The sequence below is a fragment of the Camarhynchus parvulus genome, chromosome Z (assembly GCF_901933205.1).
Source record: "Camarhynchus parvulus chromosome Z, STF_HiC, whole genome shotgun sequence".
Lineage (NCBI taxonomy): Eukaryota > Metazoa > Chordata > Aves > Passeriformes > Thraupidae > Camarhynchus > Camarhynchus parvulus.
In genome coordinates, this window is record NC_044601.1 from 49,403,455 (window position 1) to 49,429,563 (window position 26,109).

At 38.3% G+C, this 26,109-nt stretch overlaps 1 protein-coding gene across 1 annotated transcript; it reads left to right on the forward strand.

The window, feature by feature from the left end:
• Window positions 1-23,414, forward strand: TRIM23 (tripartite motif containing 23). Its single transcript, XM_030968621.1, has 11 exons — window positions 1-149; window positions 819-981; window positions 9,436-9,557; window positions 10,404-10,682; window positions 11,289-11,471; window positions 12,002-12,217; window positions 13,207-13,341; window positions 18,150-18,279; window positions 18,397-18,507; window positions 19,888-20,012; window positions 20,350-23,414. The coding sequence occupies exons 1-11, from the start codon at window positions 60-62 to the stop codon at window positions 20,527-20,529; spliced, it is 1,734 nt and encodes a 577-aa protein (XP_030824481.1). The 5' UTR covers window positions 1-59; the 3' UTR covers window positions 20,530-23,414.
• Window positions 23,415-26,109: the final 2,695 nt, after the last annotated feature.

Here is a 26,109-nt window from a genome sequence, read left to right on the forward strand (position 1 = left end):
GGCGGCGGTGGCAGCTCCCCACTCCTTCCTGCGGCGCTGCTCCGCTCCGCCCTCCCGAGATGGCGGCCCTGCCTGTAAACAAGGCCGGGCCCGAGAGTGGCCGCGGATCTGGCGGTGGCGGTCGCGGCTCGGTGGGCGCTGCGGTGAAGGTGAGGCGGCGGCTCAGCCCAGCTCCTGTGGCGGGGCGGACTGTGCCCGCCCAGGACACGGCGCGGGAGGCCTGTGGTACCCTGGGGTGCCGGGCTTATGGATTGGTTTTGGTGTTTTGTTTTTTTTGTTTTGTTTCTCTATGACCATCAGTTTATTGTGCTTTTTGTTTATAGCTTGAGATGTTCCGGCCCGCATATGTTTGCTCGCACTAGCTCAGTGCTGCGTTTATAGCTTGCTAGTTGACTTATTTGGTGTGACTGACCTCTTTATGAGCATCAGCAGCGAGGGGAAACTCCGCTGGCCAACACTCTGCTCTGGCAGGGTCTTGCTGGCTGCTTCCTTTTCCTGCGAGGATGTTTCTTCTGGTTGTGCCTCTTGGCCAGTAGGCTTGTCTTGTGGCAGTGTATTAAATGCAGCGGGTAGGAACTAGTAGTGGTCAGGCAGGATGCTGACAAGTTAAAATGTTCTGTTTGTGTCTAATTATGTATTTACTTTTTAAAAATCGGTAGTATGATCGTTATATGTGTGCATATAAAGCAAAATTACTGACTCAGCTTATCTACTGTGATTGCATGAACATCTGTAACATAAATTGTTGTATAGCTTTCTGTGTGAAGTTTTGCTTTTTAATTAGCTTAAAACCAAAAATGGTCTTTTTTAACTTACAGGTTCTTGAGTGTGGGGTCTGTGAAGATGTATTTTCTCTGCAAGGGGACAAAGTTCCCCGGCTGCTTTTGTGTGGCCATACTGTCTGCCATGACTGTCTTACCCGGCTTCCCCTTCATGGCAGAGCAATTCGTTGTCCTTTTGATCGACAAGTTACTGAACTAGGTAAGAAAACAGAAGTTTGACATTCTTGAAACCTTGCAGTCAAGGATATCTAGAAGATAGTGCTTGACATAGATTCTTAGTGCTCCTCTTAGTGATGGTATTTCCAAGTAAGGAATGTGTAGTAAGGAAAAGAAAGAAAAGATTTTGCCTTTATGTTCTTGAACCTGGGCTTGCACGCTTTATACCTGGACATCTTCTTGTACACCTATATTTACAAAGGGACTACTCTGTTTAATAGTTCTATGTAAGGGTTCCTGAAGTATGAGTATTAGTTTCCTATTGTCCTAAACACTAAACCCATGTAATTGAATAGGTAAATTTTTGTCTAACATTTCCCTGAATTCATGATGAAGTGATATAGAGGGAAGGATCAGTGATAACAAACCTGGTTTTTACAATGTTAATGACTTCTACACGTGCATTATTGGTAGTGGCAGGCTATCAACCGGAATTCCCCTACTCTAACAATGTCTGCACATAGTATTTGAAAGGATAAGATAAAGATTTTTTTTCTTACAGTGAAAGTTTATTTTAGGCAAAAGATGACACATGCATATATAATTTCTTCAGAATAAGAATTACCTAGTCCACATGGGGTTATAGAGAAGACAAGTTATCAGAGGAAGATGTAACAAAAAGAACTTGTTAATAGAACTGGCTCCAGCAGTTTTGAATAGCACTGGAGGAAAAAGGAGCCTGTTGAAAGGAGAATCTTTGAAAAAGGACATCTCTGATCTCGTAAACTGTGAAAGAAATGTTTAAGTATCAAATTTGCTTGACGGTGAAGTACAAGAATCTGCTAGGAATATTAAGGCATTCTGCAGGATGTTTTTGTGAAGATAGAAAACAGGAAAAGAAATAATCAGTCTTGTATGAAAGAGGGGTTTGTTTTTTGGGTGAGGGAAATGGTAAAGTGTGAGAATCATGAATGATTGCCAGTGTAGAGTGGTTAAAAGTAATGGTTTGTTTGGCTTCATATATATGACTATACAGCTGCACAAGATTTCTTAAACTATGCTTTTAGAGAGAGAATCTTAGAGCACGACACTTGGTCCTGTTGTTATGAAACATTTTTGTCCAAGACCACTGCTTTTTCTCTTGTGATGGGGAACTTCTTGCTTCTTAGTTTTTATTATGCAATTTTTCCCAGGTATCTGAAAGGATCCTATCATATTTTTTCTGTGTGTTTCATGTTTGATGAAAATAAAGCTTTACAAAAGCAATTACAGATTTTTTTAAAATCTTTCTGATGAATTTTTAATGAAATGCTGTGTTATTAAATCTCCAAGTTCCCCACAGTTAGGAAGAAGGATGAAAAGCTTCAGGATCCTTATATATTGAAGAGTTGATAAATAGAGTTGCATCCTGCTGTTTAACACTAGAAAGAAGAAGGATGCACAGTGATCAACCGTTGCTCACAAAAGTAATGGGTAGAAAATCTTAGCCAAACAGCTTGAAAATAAAAATACTTCCGTGAATAAAAGTTTTACCTGGTGATCTGAGGGAGGGGGAGGTCATAGGCACTTTAGTCTTTCCATATCCAACACCATTGAGACATATTACTGGTTATAGGATATAAAACTAGGAGGTTTTGTGGAGTGCAGCTCATGACCCCTCTTTGAGATATCTATACATATGCTACCTTTCTCTAATCAGCTAGTAGTTGCTGGTATTGGTTAAATTTGCTGCAGTTGTAGTTCTGTTCTGTTCTAGAGCTTAGGAGCAGGGAGGGACAACTCAGGGCCCAGAGGAACTTTTCATACTTCCCTCTCCTCTGTTTGAGGATATGAGAAAGCAAGCTCCTTGTTCACCCTATAGCAATTCTAAAATTTAATGAATTTAATGAAATAATGTTCTCTAGTCTCAGAGAGCTGTTTAGTGTCTAAGGACCACTGCCAAGAGAAAATTGTGTTGAAAGAAAAGCTGTAAAATTAGGACATAAAGCTATCTGTGCTGAATTTGTACAATTTCTTGATCAGTAACTATGGATTTTATGGAGACTTTTAGTTGGTCTAAAGTAACCTATGGTACTTTTTTTTATTGCTCTCATTACTAAAGCACTTAATACTATATTCATCCAAGTTTTCCTACGTAATGTTGGGAGCTTTTTGAAATAAGTACTGGGAGATCTGTATGGGTAGATACTTTTTTTGTATTTTTTTGAACTGGGGTCAGTTTAAATATACAGAGCTGTTTCTTCTTTCTATATATAACTGTATGTGAAGGCAGGGTTAGAAGTACTTCATGAATCAGGATTTTTGGAAATATGTATTCTGCAACTGAAAATTGAAACATTGTTTACATGCTTAGCAAAATTTTCTAGTAGTACACAGAATCCTGTTACAAGAGAAAACATTTTGTAATGAACAAATAGGACTAAAGCTTGCCCAAACCATTCTGCATTGCAGAATAGATAAAACATTGATTTTTGTTGGGTTTTTAAAGAATTCTTTAATGGAATTCCCTGTGATTTAATCTTCTAATGGAAAATTTTGAATGAATATGTACATGCTGAAGGTATGTGAACTATTATCTTCAATTGGATAAACTTTTTTTTCAACCAAAAAGGTGCAGTGGAAAAGTTAGTTTGATTTTCAAACTTTTGAAATCATATATTCTGGAGAGTTTCGATTCAGATAGTTTATATGAGGAAAAATCCAATAAATAGTGTCTGTAGAAGAAGAGGCTCCTCTCAAAGATTTTCCTAAAAGTATGTTGATCTGGAAGAAAAGGCAAATGATTTCTTGCAATTGTTTTCTCTCTTCCTATCTCTCACTGGTTATTTTTGGCTGGTGGGTTTTTTTTGTTTGTTTGTTGGGGTTTTTTGTCTGTTTGTTTGTTTCACTTGGGTTCTGAGTTTTTTTAAATTAATATATGGACCAGGGTATTTTTAGGAAAAATGCACTTTGGAGATTCTCTCTATCTACCATTACTGCAGAGCTGAAATTATTTTCTATCATTAAAACTTGTTCGCAGAGATTTGCAGGTGATGGCATCCTTCATGTAATCTATCTGATTTGTCTTGTTTAGATTTACACATGCCTTTGCTAGTGTTTGGGTGCCAAGCTGAAGCTTAAAAATGCTGTGCAAGAAAATGCATTTAAACATTTAGAAAAAAGTTGTTCCTTTATCCCTTTCATTATTTATAATACTTTTGCAGTCAAGCTTCATGCTTCTGAAATTGACGTTTGTATTGTTAGCTGGAGTCAGTCTTAATATCTTTGGTCTGTCACTTTCTCGTTCCTGGCTGACACATTTCCTGCTATTCATGTCTTGTTCTTCTTTTGAGATGACAGAATGTGTAATGATTTTTCTGATGGGCACAAACATTCTTTGTAGGCACAAGGATGATATCACTAGACTCTCACATTTGTGATTAAAGCACAATTTGAGGTGAAGTCCAAGAGAGTAAATGGATGTATTTACAGAACTCATTGTTTAATGATTTCAAATATGAAACAAACACTTGGTCAGTTGTGTTGAGAATGTGTGGGTCAGGTACCTAAATTTTTTATAGGTAGTTTTAAAGTAAAAAGAAGCAAAGTCCCATTTGTGCAAATTTGTAAACTTTATGATAGATACCAGCAAAATGAGACATGACTTTTTTATGAGAATGCATGCTTATGACAAGGTAATCCACCTAGCAGACCAGGGGAAACCAGTTGTGGTCTTCTTGTATGTCAGTAAAGTTTTGGTACTGTCTCTCACAGTGTCCTGCTGGACAAGATGTCCATCACCCAGCTGGATAAGTGTAAGAAGGACAGTACTGGAGAGTGTCCAGTGAGGGCATGGAGGGGTGAAGGGCACTGAGGGGAAGCAGGATGAGGAATGGCTGAGGTCACTTGGTCTGTTCAGCCTGGAGGAGACTGAGGGAGACACCATTGCAGTCACAACTTCCTCATGAGGCAAACACTTATCTCTGCTGTGTGGTGAGCAGTGACAGGACTGAGGGAATGGCCTGAAGTTGTGTCAGGGGGGTTTAGGTTAGATATTAGAAAAAGATTCTTTACCCAGAGGGTGGCTGGGCACTGGAATAGGCTCCTCAGGGAAGTGGTCACAGAAACAAGTCTGCCAGGGTTCAGGAAGTGTTTGGAGGATGCTCTCCGGCAAACAGTGTGGTCATTGGGAATGGCTTGTGCAGGGCCAGGAGTTGGACTCGGTGATCCTTGTGGGTCTCTTACAACTCAAGATTATTCCATGATTCTATGTTTTATAGGATGATTGCTGGTTATAAATTCTGTTTCAGTAAATTAAAGTTAGCATGTAAGCTTCACTTGTTTTTTAGCTGTGACCAAGATGGACGTGTTACACAATTGCTTGTATTATCAAATCCCATTATAAATAATAGAAAGAATGTAAGAGTGATGTATCGTTGTTTGTTGTGACATCTTAGAGTTATGGACAAAAAAATAACTGCATAATAGCTACTCACTTATCTTTTCTGATCTTTTTGATTACAATCCAGTAAATCAGTTTTGTTTTGACTTTCTCTTCACTGCTAGACATGGAACAGAACTAGCATCATTAAATCGCATACAATGTTGTAAACTGAGAAGAATACTTCTCAGTTTCTAGGGTTTTTGTAATAAACACTAAAATCTGTGAAAGAGAAGACTTTTGTAAGAAACTCTAATGATTGAGGAGCTTGTTCCTCTTGCAGCCTTACCCAGTATTTGCCTAAAGACTAAGACAATGTTTGCTTAAAGACTAGGAACTATAATCACTTACTTAAGTAGGTTTATCCTTTTGGTACATGTACATCCACTTATACTGGGCTATTAATGGCTATCTGGATTAGTGGCTAATCTGAAAATAGAAGGTGCATGTTAGTATCAGCCGTCATATTGCTGTGTTGTTAGTGTGACTATTTTGTGTGCTGTAGAAGCTGAAGGTTGTGCACAGTTAGTTTGCTGTGGGAAAGTGCTAAACACCCTAGAAGGGAACCACATAGCCACTTTCCAGTACTTTGTTTTCTGAGAGTTAGTCTGTCTAGATACCTATTTAGTAAATCCAGACTGTTTAGAAACTGTTTTGATGTAAATTAAATTCTAAAAGTGTATATAGTGCTCTGTATTTCTTCAGCTGGTAATAAGAGATGACTCGTTCTGTGTTATGGAAAAAACAGTGATCTTGCTAGGAGTGCTCAACCTAAAAAATTACTAAGCTCTGAGGTCAGAATGTATCAAAGCAGATGTCTTTGGTGGTGCTTAGTGTAATTTTGGAGGGACATAACATACCTTCTGTAAACTCCTTCAAGATCTGTGATAAAAAAAAGTCAAAACATTTTGTTTGTTTGTTTGAAGCTTATTTTGTGGAGTGCACTGATCTTAGATTGGATGTTGGCAATGTGGTGCCTCTCTGGAGCAGAGAAGGCTTCCACCGTGGAACTGATAACTGCAGAGGTCCCTGACTTTAAAAGCACAGACTTTTTAAAGCACCTGGCTTTATATCTATCTTCCATAGACCCATTTCTGCAAGCAGCAAATGCATGGTCTTTACTGGTAAACACATTTTTTTAAAACAGTTTATCAGTGTTGTTTATACCCATTGAGACTGTTGGAGCATAAAATAGTTTAAAATGCTCCCGTTTATTGCTATAGGAAAACAGTATCATCCATTTATTGCCTTTAATCTGTGAGGCACATAAATTCTCAGTGACCAAATTTGAAATAGAGTATTACAGTCTGTAGTCTAAACTGTGAGGAAGATGGACCAGGGAAAAAAAGTTTCATGAAGTTAAAGGGGAAGCTACATAAAGCAGTGAGGTTACCAGCTGGGTATTTCTCATAACTGTGTAGTTGTTGTCTGTCTGGTCATTTAGAACTGCACTTTCATTCTAATGATAAATCACAGTCTATGGAGTATTTGATAAATGTCCATATTGAAGAAGTAAAACTTCATGTCTGTAAAAGATCAGTGAGATGACGCTGAATTCCAGAAGAATGAAGGGCATATACTCCTACAAGACTGCCACAGGGCAGCATACTTTAGGAGTTAGGAAACAACATCAAACAACTGGACAATTGAAGTAGTCTGGGCTCTCTGGGAAAACACATGGGAATACTGTTTCCTTGAGTTCATGTAGATAGGTGATGTGTCATTGTCGTGGGTTTACAGGAAGCAGGTTTTCTGGGAATGGAGTGGCCAGAGGCCAATAGGTGCTCAGGTTCTAAATTGCCACCAGGCTTGGCCACTGAGGGTGGGTGCGCCTCTGAGAACACAGGGGTTAGAAGCAGAGCACTCCCTTGGGCTCTCTCTTTGATTTCCGGCCAGCAAAGAGGCAAGGCCTCCCCTGCCCGGCTTCGAGCTGGGCGGGGAGGGGAAACCCGCGGCCCGGCAGAGGTAGGCCTGACCCCTCAGGATGGAAGGGTGGTGGGGGGCACCAGGAGGTGTTGGGCAGCCCCCCAGGAGAGACAGAGGGAGAGAGGCCCCGAGAAGATTTGGAGCCCCCCAGCCAGAGGAAGAGAGAGAGAAAGCTGGTACGGGCCTGTGGCCTTGAAGTGATATCGGCTGTGGAGAAGGAGGGGGAAGGGGGGAGTGCAGCAGGGAAGGAACCTGGCCACGTGCAGAAGTTTGTTAACCCCTTTCTGGATGATGAAGACCTCACAGAGCATTTGGACCTTTCCTGGAGGGGAGATGGAGTGGATGATAAAGAGGAAATGGGCAAGTGAATGACAGTTGGAGCAGTGAGTGAGGCTGGGAGAGTAAAGAAGAGGCCGGAAAGAGATGATGGAGTAGCTGGTTGCTGGACTCTTTTTGGTACAGCCATGGACAGAACCATGCTTCCTCACGACACAGAGGCTGCATGCAGGGGGGAGGCAATGGCTCAGAACTGAGAGGGTTCAGTTTTGGAGACCCCCCGGCCCCAGGGGGTAGACAAGTATGGGGGGGACAAGAGGTCCCGAGATGAGAGAAAACTGTGCTTTTTTGGAACTGGTCAAAGCACCCTTAAAAGGATAACCCTCGAAGCAGCTCTGATCCACGCACAGTGGTGAGAGGACTGGGCATGCAAGGAAGAGGTCACCATGGCCCCAAGAAGGACTCCTCTCCTCTTGATGGACTGAAATTGAGTATTTACAGGGTGATGGATGGAGAGTTGAAATTTGGAAGATGTATTGGAAATGTGGTGGGGGGAGGAGGAAATGTTTTTGTGGAGTTTTCATTTTCCAGGTGTGTGTGTGCGCGTGTGTGTGTGTGTTTTTTTTTCTTTTGTAGTTTAGTTAATAAATTTTTTTTCTAAGGTAGAGGCCTGCTTTGCTTATTTCCTGGTCACATCTCACAGCAAACACCAGGGAAGTATATTTTCATGGGGCACTGGCATTGTGCCAGTGTCAAACCATGACAGTCATGTGGACAAACTGAAATGCAGAAGTTTTGTCTGCATATAAGGAAACAGTTTTGACTGCAAGAGGAATCAGGCTCTGCCACATGTTGCCCAGAGAGGCGATAGCATCTCCCTCCTTGGAGATCTTCAGAAGATGCCTGGGTGTGTCCTGGGCACCCAGCTCTAGGTGACCTAGGCAGAGTGATAAAGAGGACCCTCCCAACGTCAACAATTTTGTGGTTTTGTTATAGTTAAAAAGTAGTGATCCACTGCTCAAAAATGATGCTTGATCTCATGAGCCACCTTTTCCTTGCAACAGAGAAAATGTCATTAAATTTATGACAGTTACACTGCAAAAGAGTCAAGGGATGACAATTCCTTGAAGAATTGCCATCTAGCAGAAAACTGCTAGGATTCTCATATGCTATGTGGCCTGTATGGTTACCATTTAGCAGCAGTTATTGGGACGCTGTTCTGATTTTACTTCTCATCTCATTGCTTCATGTTAACTTCTATGAAATAAGGCTCATGCAGGAATGGACATGGATTTCTGCTTTGCTCTAGGGAGTATGAGTGATCTTCCATTTTATCAAATAGTGTAGTACCTTGGATTTTGTTTCTGAATATTGTTTTAACTCTTACTTAGATTTTGCTGGCATGAGATCTACAATTGTTGTTGCATTTTGTGATACAGGTAATAAGGTTTCTCAGTAGGGAATTCTTCATGTCTTCCATTAGTAGGGTAGAAATGTTCACTATACCTCTGAAAACAATAATTTTTATAATACACAGTGTTTGTGTGTTCCTTGTATTCTTTAGTTGTTAGCTATTGCAGATGATTTTACAAGTATTTTCACTAAGTTTCTCTAATTTTTTAATAATCTTGGCTTCTTTTGATAGGGAAGATCTACATAAATATTAAATAGCTCAATGATCAAAGGAAGGAAGAAGATGGAGTGAGCTTGCAGAAAAACTGCTAGCTGTATCTCTCTTGGTTAATATTAATGTAGTTGATGTGCTCTTAATATTTGTCCGAATCTCAGCTGTGGTTTGTGGAATTTCTCAAAATGATATGTGCTTGAGATTTTTCTTCCTCTCCTCTCCTTTGTTTAACTCTTCATCAAAAATAGGAGATTCTGGTGTCTGGGGATTGAAAAAGAACTTTGCTTTGTTGGAACTCTTGGAACGGTTGCAGAATGGACCTGCTGGGCAGTATGGGACAGCTGAAGAAGGCATTGGTCTGTCTGGAGAGGTACTGAGTTTTAAACAAAAAAAAACCAAAAGAAGCAAGCAAAAAAAGTTCAATTTGCTAGAAGTTATCTCTAAATAGGAAAAAGATTGAAAATCAGTTCTTTGCCAAATGTAATTTCACCAATAATACTGTTCTTTTCTTCCAGTATCTAGTATTAAGGCTTCAATTAATTGTTCATAATTAAATGCTAGTTTGTACTTGACTAAAGCAGAAAATAAACTGGTATTAATAAACATGCATACTATTTCACCCCCCTTTTATGCCTTTAGGATTTTTTGAAAAGATTACTCATTTTGATATATTAGTTTTAGTCATATAAGCACAGTTTTCTGAAACTCCATAGGAATTCTTCCTAAAGACTTCAGCTATTGTCAGTAGTTGCCTTTTATAGTAGTGATATTGTATCATGTAGTACTTCATTACCAAAAATATCTGCTTTTATCATGTCAGTATTAACAGCTGGTGTGCAACATATCTTGCAGTACCATTCTAGATGTAGGTAACTTTCCCAAGTGCTTGTTTGACTGTTGGTGTTTTGTTTTTCTGTAAGTAATTTTCTGGTCTGTAATAACTGCTTTGGAGGAAGTTCCTAGAGGCAGATTTATTTTCTTCTCCAAACCTTTACAGCTTGCACTGAAGCTTCGATTTATAAAATCACTGAACACTTTAAACTTACATTTTCAAAAAGGTTATTGAAAACTTAGAATCAAGTTTCAAAGGAGTCCAAATATTTATTAGTGTATAACTTTTAAAGAAAGCCTGTATTGTTGACAAGTCTTCTGATTTTTCCTCCATTTTTGGGATTAAATGTTAACCACTTGAGTTTTGCCTGGTTTTCGTTGTTAGAGTATCATTCGTTGCGATGAAGATGAAGCCCATGTTGCATCTGTGTATTGCACTGTTTGTGCCACTCACCTGTGTGCAGACTGCTCCCAGCTTACTCATTCTACTAAGACTCTGGCGAAGCACAGGCGTGTACCTCTTGCTGATAAGCCTCACGAGAAGACGATGTGCTCCCAACACCAAGTGCATGCCATTGAGTTTGTTTGTTTAGAAGAGGGCTGTCAGGCGAGTCCTCTCATGTGTTGTGTCTGCAAAGAATATGGGAAGCATCAAGGTCATAAGGTACTGCTAGTAGTGAATTTCTAGTCATGCCAGGGGGTGGCTTGCATAATTATTTATCCAAATAAAGTACAAAAGGTTGTCAAGCAAGGAGGATAGATTCTTGATATGTTCATCCCATTCTTTAGTTTTCCCTTTGTGTCAGACAGTTGCCATGGTAAAATAAAGAAAAAAAAATTCTAAGAGCTCAATGAGTTACTAATGTGAATATATATATGTGAAGAAGGACAGTCTCTTTATCTGCTGCTTTTCTGAAGTTTTCATGACATTGGAAAGCTGTTTTCATAATGCAGACACTACATACACATCACATCTCTGGTACAATCTAACTATTCTTCTTTTTTTGTAATAAATTATGATAAACAGGCAAGTTTTTGTTTACTTGTGTAATTGCTAGATGTATGAGCTAGTTTCAGCATAATCTGTAAGTCCTGACTGTTTTTTTAAATTTGCAAGATGGTTTTAAGTTCTTACTTGGCTTTACTATATGTGTGTGTAAAATATATGCCCATATACTTGCACAAGTATATTAAATATGTAGTAAAATATAAGAGATTATTAAGGAAGATCATTATGATTGATGTTTAATATGTTGCTTTTAATTAATAGCATTCTGTCTTGGAACCAGAAGCAAATCAGATTCGTGCATCCATTTTAGACATGGCTCACTGTATAAGAACTTTCACAGAAGAAATCTCTGATTATTCCAGAAAATTAGTTGGAATTGTTCAGCATATAGAAGGAGGAGAGCAAATAGTTGAAGATGGAGTTGGAATGGCCCATACTGAACATGTATGCTTTTAAAAAATTTTTATTTCCCCCACATGCACAGATTATTGACTTTTCTGTAATAACTGGGATAAAGACTTCCTTTTAAAATTATGTGTAGGTTTTAAAGAGCAAGATTTTAAGGTCTTCTATCTAGCAAGTCAGTATTGAGGCTTAGGTCAGCAGATAGATGGGAGCTTGTGTGTCACTATATGTTTAGGCTATATGGAAATGTGGAGGCAGTGGAAAAAATTATTTGACTCCTAGTGTACAGACTGTATGTTCTCAGGTGGTATAATACTATTGAGGCTTTTTTCCCTGGTCATTTTTAGTGAGGTGTCTATACATGCAAATGAGCTATTTGATTAAAGGAGTAACTTCTAGAAGTGTTTTCGAATTTTTCAGGAAGTCTTATCAGCCCTAGCTGGGACATGAACTGTGATGTAGCCAGACAGATGTGAAAATAAATTAGAATCTGGAATAAAATTTAAAATTTGCTCCTGGAATCAGCTGGTGTCCTTAAACTGTTGGATCTCCTTGCTGCAACACTCTAGGTACCAGGAACTGCAGAGAATGCCCGCTCATGTGTCAGAGCCTATTTTTCTGATCTTCATGAAACCCTTTGTCGTCAGGAAGAAATGGCTCTTAGCGTTGTTGATGCTCATGTGAGAGAGAAGTTGATTTGGCTTAGGCAACAGCAAGAAGATATGACCATTCTCCTGTCACAGGTTTCAACAGCTTGCCTTCACTGTGAAAAGACTTTGCAACAGGTGGGTTGGCAAGTGAGCTGTAACATATGGCAAAATACATGGAAATACAAATTAATTTTAGACTATAAAAAAAGAGATGAAATAGTATCCTGCATTATTTTCTTATAAGATTAAATCAGTCGTGGTCTAACATGTGATATAAGTATGTGTTACAAGGGGGTGTTAGCCAAAGATAGTCAGTCCAAAAGCGTGGAGTCCTCCAGTTACTGGAAACCCTGTGGCATGATTTTTCTGGAGTACTTTCTGATATTTGTGAGGTTAGTGGGAAGGCAAGACAAGACTGAAGAAAAAAAAAAAACCTGCAGAATATATTGGAAAGATTTTACAGTTGCACTTGTAACATTGGTAATTCAACATAAATGCATGAAGAAGGTGGCTGTGTGTAAATTTCTCATTGGTCTCTTATTAATTCAGTGTAATGATAGGGAAAAATAAATAGTATGTGTAGCAAATAGTAAACTGAGTGGGAGAAGCTATTTTGTGAATGTGTTATTCGTACTTTTTTCCAGATTTATTCAGAGCTTTTGTTTGGTTGTGTAGTCAGGTTTAACTGTATAAATGTTCTGAATCCTGAGTGGGGGGATGCTAATATTTTCCTATTAAGTGTGTTGCCGTAAGCTGCAAAACAGTTGTTCTGTTCCATCTGTTTAAATGATATATGAAAAATATAAATGTTCTTTATATGTTACATTGTTATTATTGTTTCTTATAATTTGTATTAATCCTAGGTGGCTCATAAAGAAAGTTTGTCAGTTTTTTTATAAACCTGCAGAACAACTTAGTATCTATTAGTGTTAAGGAAAACTGTTAAGATATTCATATTTGTGTTGCAATTTTAAATAAATCTGTTTTGTAAATGTTAATTTCTTGAAGTAGTGTATTTCTATTTAAATTGCCTTCTTTCTAGCAATGATATTTATATTGTATTTGGGGTATTTTAAAGTAATTACTAAAGGAAAGGCATGCTTTTTCTTTCTTTGTCTGTTTAGGACGACTGCAGAGTAGTGTTGGCCAAACAGGAAATTACAAGATTGCTAGAGACATTACAGAAACAGCAGCAGCAGTTTACAGAACTTGCAGATCATGTACAGCTGGATGCTAGCATACCTGTCACTTTTACAAAGGTATTCTTAATCACATGGAAGTACAGTTATCCACTTTATGAAGTCCCAAATCTAATGTAAAATAAAGCAGGAATAATTGATGTACATTATTATGCTGTATTTTTTGCAACATGTTGAGGCAATTCAGTATCAGTTAGAGCCACATTGTCTTATCACATGATGAATGCAGTCTGGTATTTGAGCAACAAACCACTGTGCTGCTGTAATAAGGGTGGGAAATGTTCTTTTGTCACTGACTGTATCAGTAACTTTGTTAGAACATAAGCTGTTTTCTTTTAAACAAGTTGTATAGCATTTGGGAGTTCTAGAAACATCTGTCTTTGATTATGTACTGGAAACTACTCACCTATTTTAAATTGAATATTACTATTATAACTTTCAGTTTATAATGTTTAAAAATGTATTTCTTTCAGTTAATTAAACAGTCATTTGTTTTACAGTTGCTTGGTATTCACTCATAGCTTAGCTTATACATGATTAATCTTCTAAGTAGGTTTGGGTTTTATTGCTTCAATATAATTTCAGTACCACTTTCATTAAAGGGGATGAAATTATTCAAAGTTTGATAAGGTTACTTCTATTTGGTGTATTTATATGGTATTTATTATTTATAATGCTTTCCTCATAGGAAAGTAAATAAGTTTGAAACTCAAGGAACAAGAAGTACTTTGATATATGGGGTTTTTTTGGTTCTGAATGGATGAAAGAGGGAGAGGATCTATTGTGGCTGAGACAAAAATGTGAATTTAACTGTAGCTGTTGAAACATTTACTGTAAGGAACTGAATGCTACCATAGAGATTCTATGTCAGTTCTTGCAGACTTAGGAAATTAAATTTCTCCAAAATAACTGATTTTGTAACCTCAGTATATTTGAATTTCCATGTTAATGCAGCATTTTGACATCTGCCTGTCTCTTTCCTATTTAGCAGAGACCAGAGCTGGTAGGGCCAAGGAAACGTCTTCTGCAAACCCTCATTATTCCATGAATGAAGCAGTAATCACAATTCACAGATGAAGAATTGCGAGTCAGAGGGGCATTTTGAATGTTTGAAAGCTTTGGCTTTCAGAGCTGTTTATCAGACATGGAAAATTTTGGTTGTGAATTTCTGAGTGTTTGGAAAGAGAATGATAGGAAATAGCTAAGGTGTTACAGGAGGCCTAAAATAGTATTGGGGGACCCAGACGACTTGGTTTTATCTTGTAACAATTTGTATTTTTATGAAGTCTTCTGAAGGTTAATTTCTGAATTTCAAAGGTGCTAAAGCAAGTGTAATTTTTCGCAAAAACAGCAGCAGCCATGGAAAAATAAGGTGAAAGTAATTCCTGCAGCCTCTTTTTGTTTCCTCACATCTGATAAAGCTTAATGTTCTCTTTCTTAACAACGTGTTTTTAGATTACTGTTATGCTGATGGCCACTGTTGTGACTTGCAGTGAGGCTTGTTGTACATATCTGGACCTGGCAACAGATATCAGGCAGAAATAAAATCTTCAGATAAAAAACTGTAAACTGTTACTATATTACTAGAAAGGTCTCCCTCATGAACTGGCATACAGTGAAGGCTGCATCCATTATAAAATGTAAAAAAGCGTTTCAGACAGTACCAGATCAGAGGAACATTTAATATCAAATGAAAGTTATGGAGGTTTGAGGAGGGGAGGGAGAAGTCCTTTTTATTCTTGAAAACTAGTAAATTTTACCAGTATTTTGTTTCACTGATGACACAAGAAAACAGGCATAGTGCCATTTCCTCTTTCTAAACCAGTTAGGGAAATGCCAGATACAAAGCTCTGAAGGGAGGATTTGGAGAATTCTCCTTGCCCAGTATCATGATCCTAGTTTAATGATAGTTTTCTGTTAAATCAGTGAGTTCTGTTAAATACATTATATATAAGAAATGCATTTGGGCGTCATGAATATGTATCTGTGCGTGTTGCAGAGAGAGAAAACTACTAAGGAAGCAGTGCCTGAGATTGACAGATAAATTCTCATTATGATGTTAAACTAACTTTGGGCAACTAACCCTTACCAACATCAGACTATCAGAGAAGGAAGTGTTCTCTCAGAGGGAAAGCATTTTAAGATACCATTAAGGAAACCTGTACAGAGGGCTTTTGTCTCATCAAATTTCTTAAAAGAGGTCAAGGATAAAAATTGAAGAGATCATAGTTGTGGATTTTTCTTCTGCACTGAGATTTGAGAAAACAAGTTTTAATTAAACAGACATCTAAGGTTACCTGTTTTTAAGTATGCCATCAAGTTATGCACCTGCCAGAAATATAGACACAAAGGGGTTTTATTTGTCATTTTTCAGCAACATTTTACTTAGAGATGTTGATACAATTGACAATGAGAGACTTCTTTCATGTCAGTTTCTAGCTGTGATCGTGAATAGTCCGTTATTACTGACTCATATTGCAGATGCCACATACAGTTTTCTAAATAGCAACTTTGCTTGCAATGTTTTTTGAAGTGACAGAACTACTTGTGCAAAAAGTGGAAATTAGGCATTCATCACATTTTGATTCCTTCTGAGAGAATACAAACATGCTGAGAACAACCTGTTTTCATTCTAAACCTTAGAGAAGGCAAACTGCAGCAGGATGGCTAAATTTGACAGCCTCACTCATCTTCATTTCCCTGATGATTGAAGTGGCACTGCCTCTGCCCTCCAGCCATGGGAGCTGTCAGGTGACCAGTACATCTGGTGGTGCTGTGAGAGGATTGGCTCACTGTCAGCAAGCTCTGCCCATAGCCAGGGTACTGCCTCCTGCAAGAAACCTGTGAACTGAGCAGCTCTATCCAGAGCTGCTGCTTTTCCTTCTTCCTTTCACGTCTGGAGAAGAACTGGGGAGATCCACTGCCAGAAACTCGGGATAAAATCAGAACTGAAGTTTGAGTGTGAAAAGAGTGCTGGAGACATGGCATTTTTTAGAATCTTCAGACCCTTCTGCATACTTGTTTTTGTTTTTTCTTTCTCTGCACCTTGTCAAAAATCTGCCCACAAGTTCTTTTCCAGAATGAGATAACCCATTCTGATTATCATGTTGTGTTGCAGTGTTGTCACTGAATTTCAGCTCTGACTACAAATATCTAGAACTTAGACAAAATTTATTAAAAAGCAGTTAAGTCTCAATGTTTTATTTTCCAAATCTCAAATAGTCTTTTGGTTGTGGAGCATATGCCTTGTGTAATAGTAGTACTGAACCTGCTGAGTTTATCCAAGTTCATTTCACAGATTCAAATGAAGTAATTTATTAATTTCATTCTGAAAAGATAGTCTCTGGAGTTCTATGATGAGGACCATCTGGGCACATTTAGGTTTCAAGCAGCAAGCAGACAATTCCATAGGTGAATAATGCATCAAGATCTGCTGATTGAAGAAATGTCACAGTTGGCTTGGGAAATTCATGAGCTGCAAGCTCTTAAGCACAAGGAAGTTATTTAGGACAGTTATCATCACTATATACCTTCTTTATTTCTTATTTCTTATTTTCTTATTTTCTTATTTCATGTCCATCTTTGCCTAGTTTCAGACAGCATATTTGATGAGATGAACCTTTGATCTGGCGTTTACACTTATAGTCATGATGTTGCTGACTTTTGCATTGTAGTTATTGCATAATTATATTTTAAATTTTTTTTTTTAGGAAGCAGTTTCTCAAGGTATTTTTATTCTCTTCCAGGATTGTGATAGCAAAAGGTCATTGAATTGTATTGATTATTCTGAAAGTATGCTACTTCTCTGATGACAGAAGGGAGAAAACAGTTGCTTGTCATGATGACAATATATCCAGATACATAGTGGATCCTCTGTGTGTATCTGTGTGTCTAAGGAAAGATAAATAGTTAGATATCTCACATCATGTGATATAGATGTTTAAATGTCCTGCAACACTGTCAACGTGTTGGTCTTTTACCAAGAGATGATGTAGCATTTTTGCACTCAGTAGTATTTCTTCTGTGAGAAGAAATAAGAGGCTGTGCGGAGTAGGCACAGTACTGTCTGGATTTTGCAAGAAAACAAATATACTGCTACATAGTTCTTGTGATTGAAGCCCTGGTGTTTCATCAAGATAGCAGTTCTAAGTACTTCAAAATGTGTTTCAGAAATATATACTAATCTCAGCCTATGTGTTTATTTTAGAATTTATGCTTTGCCATTTGATCATGTTGTCGGTGTCATCTCCTTCAATACTCAATACTCTCAATACTCTCCTTCAAAACAATAGCTTGGTGTAAACTACAAATAGGGAAGTTGATTCTCATTTCTTGTCTCCAAGCAAGACCTGGGGGATTTTGTTTGCTTTTCTCTACTATTTCTGATTACTGGTTAGTGCTAGTAATGTTGTTGTTGCAAAGGATTGGAAGAGGCTTAGGGTGAAGAGGTGAAGCTGTGGAACCTCCAGCAAGGAAGTCGTTCTCTAGGTGGAGGCATTAATTAAGTAGGGGAAAAAAAGAGTTTCCTGGTCAGGGAACTCTAATTAATTGTCATAAAAAAATTCTTCACATGGTCTCAGCCAAGAATGATGAAAGAATTTGAAATTTTTTCAAATACAGACATATTGGCTTTCTAAAAGATATGTAGTAACTCAGATCAGGTAAAAATTACAGGTTCACTACAGACATTATTGGATATTTTTGTTTCTATTATTGCTGGGTGTGATTGATGATTATGCATTATACTTTTGGAGACTGTCCATTTAGTCACTTTAGAAATGGATACATGTTTTAAACATAAGGGTTTTCTAGATTGAATTTCCAAAACTTGCTGTTGTTATTAATACGTAATATTCTGTTTCTTCCAGGACAACAGGGTACATATTGGACCAAAAATGGAAATTCGGGTTGTTACTTTAGGATTAGATGGAGCTGGCAAAACAACTATTTTGTTTAAGTTAAAGCAAGATGAATTCATGCAGCCAATTCCAACAATAGGTTAGTAGCTACGATTTAAATGTAATGACTTTTCTCAATGTTTGATTTATCTGCTAATTTTCGTTATTTTATGTTCATACAGAGCAGGACTGTAAAACCTAAATCTTTTTATTCCAGGTTTTAATGTTGAAACAGTAGAATACAAGAATTTAAAGTTTACTATATGGGATGTAGGAGGAAAGCACAAATTGAGGCCTTTGTGGAAGCATTATTATCTCAATACGCAAGGTAATACTGATACAGCTCTTAAAATGTATTTTGTCTTCTAGCTTGTGTTTCAAAGCCAGACAGATTATTAATAGAAATAACTTATGACAGTAGAAAGTTGTTCATCTAATGCAAAGTACAGCTGTTAGATTCATGAGCTAATAAATTTTAATCCAATTGGTCAGAATGTCTACTGCATGATAAAGATACATTCTCCATAAATCCATCAGACAGTTCATGGAGCCAAACAAAATTAGAACCTCTGTTAAATTGGTTCTAGCTGACAACAGACAAGGTACAGCGTCCCAAAGTCTGCATAGTGAGAAGCAGTACTTGCCAGGTATGGAATATAAATAGCACTTGAAAATACTCAGGTTTTAGGAGCCTTTAGGTAGCAGCTTAAAAAATTCTACCAAGTTCTGTAACTTCTGACTTGCTATTGCAGTGTAGTATCTGATTATAGACTAGATTATTGAGTCTGAAAACATTGACAAACTTAAAATTTGTGTTGTTGTTTTATAAATTCTCCATAGGTTTTTCCCAGTTCAGACAGAAGTTCCTTTTGATTGATTCATTCACAATTATCTAAAATACTTAGGAATTACAAACGCCAGCTCATGTGCTCTGCTTTGTGCCTTATTTCAGCCTTAAAAGCAAACTTCAACATTTTAAATTACTCATATTTTCAAACTTTTAAAAGTTGTGTTTTGGGATTGCTGTTGTCCTCTTAAAACATACTGTGTGAAGTAGCATGGAATCATGCCTGCCCTGGAACTGCATGTTGGAGAGAAAGATAAGCAGTTACCCTGGTACATATCTGCAGTAGGTTATGTTTAGTTTTGGTGTTGGGGTTTTTCTCATTGCAAACCCCTTGATTTTAAATTCTGTCCTCTAACTCTGCCCCCTTGACTCTCCAGTCTTTCTGGCATCTTAGTTACTCTCTAGTGGATAGTAAAATCTAATGCTGCTTTGCTGGGTCCTTGGCCATCTTTTTTGGATTGTGTAGTCTATAGTTAAAGCAAGCTGTGCTGATTTGGCTGAACCTGTGAATATTACAGTCCATTAAGGGAAACTGAGACAGCCATATGGGAGTTAATGGAGTATAAATGGATCAAGAAATGGTTTAAACTGAGATACTTAATCCATGCATAGTAAATCTCGTTTTAGACCTAAGTAGTTAAAATATTATGGCCCTTATATTAGACTAGGGAAAAAAATTGGAGATTTTTTCACTGTTTTAGGATGAATTCTAGACTTCTGTTTAAAATACAGAAATATTGAAGTTGTGTACTGAGGAACTTCACATAGAAAGCTTCTAGAAAAAGGAATGGTGTAAGTTGAAAGCTAATTTTGCACTTTGTATGTGAATGTGTGTAAAACATTTCTCTTCTTCTTTCATAGCGGTGGTGTTTGTTGTTGATAGCAGTCACAGAGACAGGGTCAGTGAAGCATACAGTGAACTTGCAAAATTGTTAACAGAGAAGGAATTGCGGGATGCCTTGCTCTTGATCTTTGCTAATAAACAGGTACTTGTGATTTGGTTTTACTCTCTTTTCCTCAGCTTGTCTATCCTATTCCAACCTTCTGAACCCTCTGCTGTGGGTAGAGAGTGCTAATGTGGAAAGATAAAATGTAGATATTTTCCCTATGTGTAATGCTGGTCAAGTAAGTGTTGGTGGTAAGCGTGCTTAGTAGATTGATCAATCAGGGGTTTTTTTATGGTAACAAGTAGTAAATACTTAACTGTTTGATTTGTCTTTTGTGTTTAAAGAGTTGTTATGTGATCTGTAGCTTCAGTCTAATCCAGTGAAATAGCTTCAAATATAATACAGAAGAATAATTGAGTCTTTGATTCTCTTGCAGGATGTAGCAGGTGCTCTTCCAGTGGAAGAAATCACAGAACTGTTGAGTCTCCACAAACTCTGCTGTGGCCGTAGCTGGTATATTCAGGGTTGTGATGCCCGAAGTGGTACAGGACTTTATGAAGGATTGGATTGGCTTTCAAGGCAGCTAGTGGCTGCTGGTGTCCTGGATGTGGCTTAACTTGACGTCAGCTGCAATTTAATGTTGTAGTTTATGGTTTTGTTTTGTTTGCACGATTTAGGGTGTTGGCACCAGGTCTGCCCCCTGAAGAGGGGACTTAATTTAAGTTGGTGGTTGCAAATAAGTATAACCCTTCATCCTAGATTGGATAATTGGTTCAGTAAACTTGTGTCATTGTAGTGATTTTGAAAGTTGATACATCTACATTTAGTGGATAATGGAAGAGTGTTACAAGGATGCCTTGAAATTACTTCTTGAGATATTGTTAAAATTTAATTTTTTTCCCTGATAAAATATGCATTGGATTTCATGTAATAGATGTAATGGGGTTAGAGTAGTTAATTAGAATTATAAAAATTCTGAGTAGTTTAGAAATACTTTCTCATTAAGCTGTTCCAACATCCATCTCAAGTTTATTAGAATAGCCAGCTCTATTAATTAGAGATAAGTGGTGCTACTCTTTAATATCAAAAGAATCCATAAATATAAAGGTGGCATTGAAACTTACTTGCAGCTATACCACGTAAAGAAAATGTTTCCCTTACTATTTATTAACCTCCTTGTTTGTTACAGGAAGGCAGCATAACTGCACAAAGGAAATTCAGAATTGGAGAAAAGTGTTGCAGAGCTAAGGGGCTTTGGCATTACTTAGCCACTTGTTTTATATCTTAGGGGCAGGGGTTAGTTGTGTTTTTCACACTGAATTATTTATGGACATACTATGGTGATACTGAGGTGAAAGTGTTTTGTGCATACTTGGGGATATAATCTGCCTTTAGAGATTAAGTTTATTCCTGAAGAAGTCAAAATAAATTTTAAAAAATGTGCTTTTATGTGCTTTTATGTAGAAGTCATGATTCCAGAATAAGGGAGTGGCCTTAAGATATTCAATAACACAATGTAAAACCACTGAACACTAATTGTAAGTCTTTAGAAGGGTAGGTGGTAAAATGCGATATAAAACTTGCATAATTACATTTTCAGTTTTTACTGTATCTTCTACATGAAATTGTCACCAATGCCTCTATTTTTGAAGATTACTTATTCACAAACCCATGAAATATGGGTGTAGTGCTGTTTAAATTTAGAGAAGGTTGCAATGACCTAGTGATATCTTTTTTTCTGCTGGACCTGCAACTTTGTGAACAATTTTATCTGTCTGGCATGCACACCAGAATCTTCTTCCCTTTTCTCTAAGTCCATGGCCACTGCCAGTTGAAGCAGCTATGGCATGGACTCTCTTCATGTTGGTGGAGAAGCTACAACAACTCTGAGCAGTAGATCAAAATTCTGTATTGTACCTTTTCTTACTGGAGTAGAGGTGAATCAGGAGGACTAGAAAGTGCAAGTGAACACTGTTGTTTCACAGACATGGAGATATTTTTGCCATGCTGAAAAGTGTTTATATGTGAGACCTCTGAACCTCACCTAGTAAAGAAAGCGTATCCCATTATCTGTGGCTTTGCTTTCATTGTATTATTAGGAATTTTATGGTTTTTTTACTGCTACATACCTTAGGTAAAGCCAAGAATGTGTAAATGAATAATTTACACTTTTCTTTTGGAGGAAGCAGTTAATGTAACTACTTCCTTATTATTACACTTGTAGTATTCTTCTTACTTAAATTTCAGGTAAATTATGTTAAATGCAGCTTCAGATTCAGCAAGTCTAATGACATGAATAATACCTGAAAGAACACTAAGCTTTAAAGTAGTTTAATGTTTGTGAAGTGGTCTTCAATGCCTACACATGTGCAGGTACTGAGACAGAGTATTTAGTCTTTATTTAGACAACCTGATAAAATTGGAAACAGTTTATAATGGAGTGAAAAGTGGGGGGTTTGCACATATCAAACTTAAAATTGTTCTTCCTTCCCAGCCTGTAACTTCTTGCACAGTACACAGTTGGTGGCTGTGATTTGAGCGTCTGCTTAGCCTGTGCTGCAGAGCAACCCCTGGCCTAGTTAGGGCTGACTGTCCCTTCACAGCTCTTTTTGAAATATGAACAAGTTCTGCTAAGTATAGTGGATATCTTTTCCTGTAATATTTTTAACAGAAGACATGCATTCTTTAGAGGAATCCTGATTTAGTTTCATTTTAGCTGGCTTAGTCTTCAGTTACACATGCTGCTCAGTATAGTTCTAATTCAAAATGTTCAAGGTGACTAGTTGGTATTTTATGTAACATTAAATTTGAGAGGAGAGGAAAAATTCTCACTCATGCATATTTTCAAGTACAAGTGATTGCTTGTGACACGTGGAATGCTACCATGAAAGTGTTCTTAAATTGAATTTATTTAAGATGACTTGAAGTAAATGTGAAAGTGTTGCATTTGTCTGTGAACTCTTCAGTGTAGAGTACACTAAGAGGTTTATTCATATTATACATTAATACAACATATAAATGGCTTTAGTTATAAATTTAAGCCTGTTTCATCTCTTTTACTGGACTTTAGTTTTTAGTGTACTGACTTATGGAATATGTAATTGGAATATTTCTTGAACTAGAACTCACTAAAGCATTGCTAACTGTTTAGAAAGACTGAATTAACTTTTCAAATGATCTTGGTGTAATTTTGAAATTGAGTAAATGCAACATCCAGTGACTGTGTTGTAGCTTTCTTAAAGAACCTCATTTCAAAAGTAGTATATCTGTGCTAACTGAACAGTCATGTTTTATCACTGTTTCTGTATTCTATCTTCAAAATTACTGTGGACTATGAGGGTCTGATTCTGAGAGTGTTGAGTAGATGTGGATCTTAGGTAAAGGTTTCTTTAAAGAAAGAGCTCTTTTAGTAGAAGAAAGTCGTCAACTGCTGCAATTTGCATTGCTCAGAAAATAATTTCTTTTCAATAAAATATTTAAAACCTTGAGAACTAATTTTAATAAACTTGCCTTTTTGTTTTGTTTTTAAGGTCCTCTGAGAATAGAGATGCACTACATTTAACTTCCTGTGGAATTTTTCTTACTGATCATGTATCTCACAAGATAAACTTCCTGATGGTAGCAGCAACTTTTGTGGAAATATATTTGGTTATCATGCATCATATCTCAATTCATAAATGAAGTTACCAGAACTGTAAACTCCCAAGTCTTTTATGAGTGCAGTGGTGTTAGGTGAACATAAACAGCCATGATCAATGTTAATGTTTATAGAATACATTTAACTAAGCAGCATAGTAATAGGATCCTGTTGAACCACATTCACAACAGCTTGAGAAGTTGTCTGAGCTTTCAGTGTGAGCCTATTGTTTGTGAACAGAGAAAAATGCGTGATGTTTGGAGGCTGTCTTGGGCAAAGTGATCACAAAAGGTTTTCATTCTTGGAGAAGTAAGGATACAGGTCAGGATTTCTGCCACCTTGGACTTTCCGAGGGCAGACTAGGACCTCTTTAGGAAACTAGTTGAGAGAGTCCTGTAGGAGGTAGTCCTTAAGAGCAATGGAAGAGTCCAGGAAGGCAGAAGGAAATCCTAGCAAGAGGTGCAGGAGCAGGGTCTACCCAGGTGCTGAAAGGTGAATTGGTGAGAAAGGAGGTCAGCCTGGCTCAATTGAGAGCTCCGGTTGGAACATGCAGAAAGAAATTTTATAACCTCTGGAAGGAAGGACAGGTAACTCGGGACTACAAGGGTGCTATGAGGTTATGCAGGGAGAAAATCAGAAGGGCCAAAGCCCAGCTAGAACTTGACCTGAATACTGGTGAAAAAGACAACGAAAAATATTTTTCAAATACATCAGCAACAAAATGGCCAGTGAGAATCTCCGTCCTTTATTGTATGCAGAGGGAAGCAGTAACAAAGGATAAAGAAAAGGCTTAATGCTTTCTTGTCTCAGTTTTTAACAGTAAGACCAGTTATCCTCAAGAGTATCAAGTCCCCTGAAGTGGAAGACAGGGATGAGGAGCAAAATGAAGTACTCATAATTCACTAAGAAATGGCTAGTACTTGCTAGACCACTTAGCTGCAAGTCTGTGGGACCAGATGGGATCCACCAAGATTACTGATGAAACTGGTTGGAACAGCTTTAAATAATTTTAAGGCACCCAGAATACACTCCAAATCATTTACCAACAGTCCTGGCTGATGGGGGAGGTGTCTACAAATTGGCAACTGTAATTCCTATCTACAAGAAGGTTCAGAAGATGGATCTAGGAAACTACAGGTCAGCCTAACCTTGGTGCCAGAGATCATGGAGCAGCTCATCCTGAGTGCCATCATGTGTGAAACAGCCAGGGTTTTGGGGCCCAGCCAGCACAGATTTGTGAAATGCAGGTCTTGTTTGACAAATCTGATCCCCTTTCTATGGCAGTGTGACACACTTAGTGGATGAAAGAAGCCTGTGATGTTGTCTGCTTGGACTTTACTAAAGCCCTTGATGCTGTCTCCCCCCGCATTCCCCTGGAGAAACCGGCTGCTCGTGGCTTGGACAGGTGCACAGATCATGGGTTAAAAACTGTCTGGATGGCTGGGCCTGGAGTGTGGTGAATGGAGTTACCTCCAGCTGGTGGCCAGTCACAGGTGCTGGTACCCGGAGCTCAGTACTGGAACCAGCACTGTGTAATAGCTCTGGGTAACTGCTGATCAGGTCCTGGATGACACCAAGCTGGGTGGGAGTGCTGATCTGCTGGAGAGCAGGGAGGCTCTGCAGAGGGACCTGGGCAGGCTGGATCATGGCTGAGGCCAATGGTGTGAGGCTCAACAAGGCCAGTGCTGGGTCCTGCCCTTGAGTCACAACAAGCCCAGGCAGCTCCACAGGCTGGGGCAGAGTGGCTGCAAAGGACCTGGGAGTGCTGGTGACAGCAGCTGAACATGAGCCAGGCTGTGCCCAGGTGGCCAAGAAGGCCAATGGCGTCCTGGCCTGGATCAGTAATGGTGTGGCCAGCAGGAGCAGGGCAGGGATTGTCCCCCTGTGCTGGGCACTGGTGAGGCCACACCCTGAATCCTGTGCCAAGTTCTGGGCTTTTTAATTCAGAAAGGACGTTGAGGTGCTGGTGAAGGGTCTGGAGGACATGTCCTGTGAGGATCAGCTGAGAAGACAAGGAGGGAGAGACCTTACCAATCTCTACAACTGCTTAAAAGGAAGATGTAGCCAGGTGGTTGTTGGCCTCTTCTCCCAGCTAACTGATGATAGGACAGGATAGGACAAGAGGAAATGGCCTCAGATTACCATTGAATATTGGGAAAAGTTTCATCACTGGACTTGAGTCAGGTATTGGAACAGAGCACCCACTGAAGTGGTGGAGGCACCATTCCTGGAAGTGTTCAAAAAACGTCTGGATGTCATACCTGGGGACATTGTTTAATGGTAAAGATGGTGATGTTGCTGGGTTAGTGTTTCACTTACTGACCTTACCAGGTTTTTTCAGCCTTAATGATGCTTTGATTTTGTTCTTTAACTCCATCAGAAACAGCTGATGCAAAGTTTAGCTCAGTTTAAAATAAGTATTTCAGTAGAAGCAGTAATGTTTGTAGGATGTTGGCTAGAAATGAAGCCAGGCAAAAAAGACTGACTAGGCTAAAATAAAGAGAAAGCAAACATGAAAGAAAAAAAATCACTGGAAAAACCAAGCAATTTGCAAAGGAC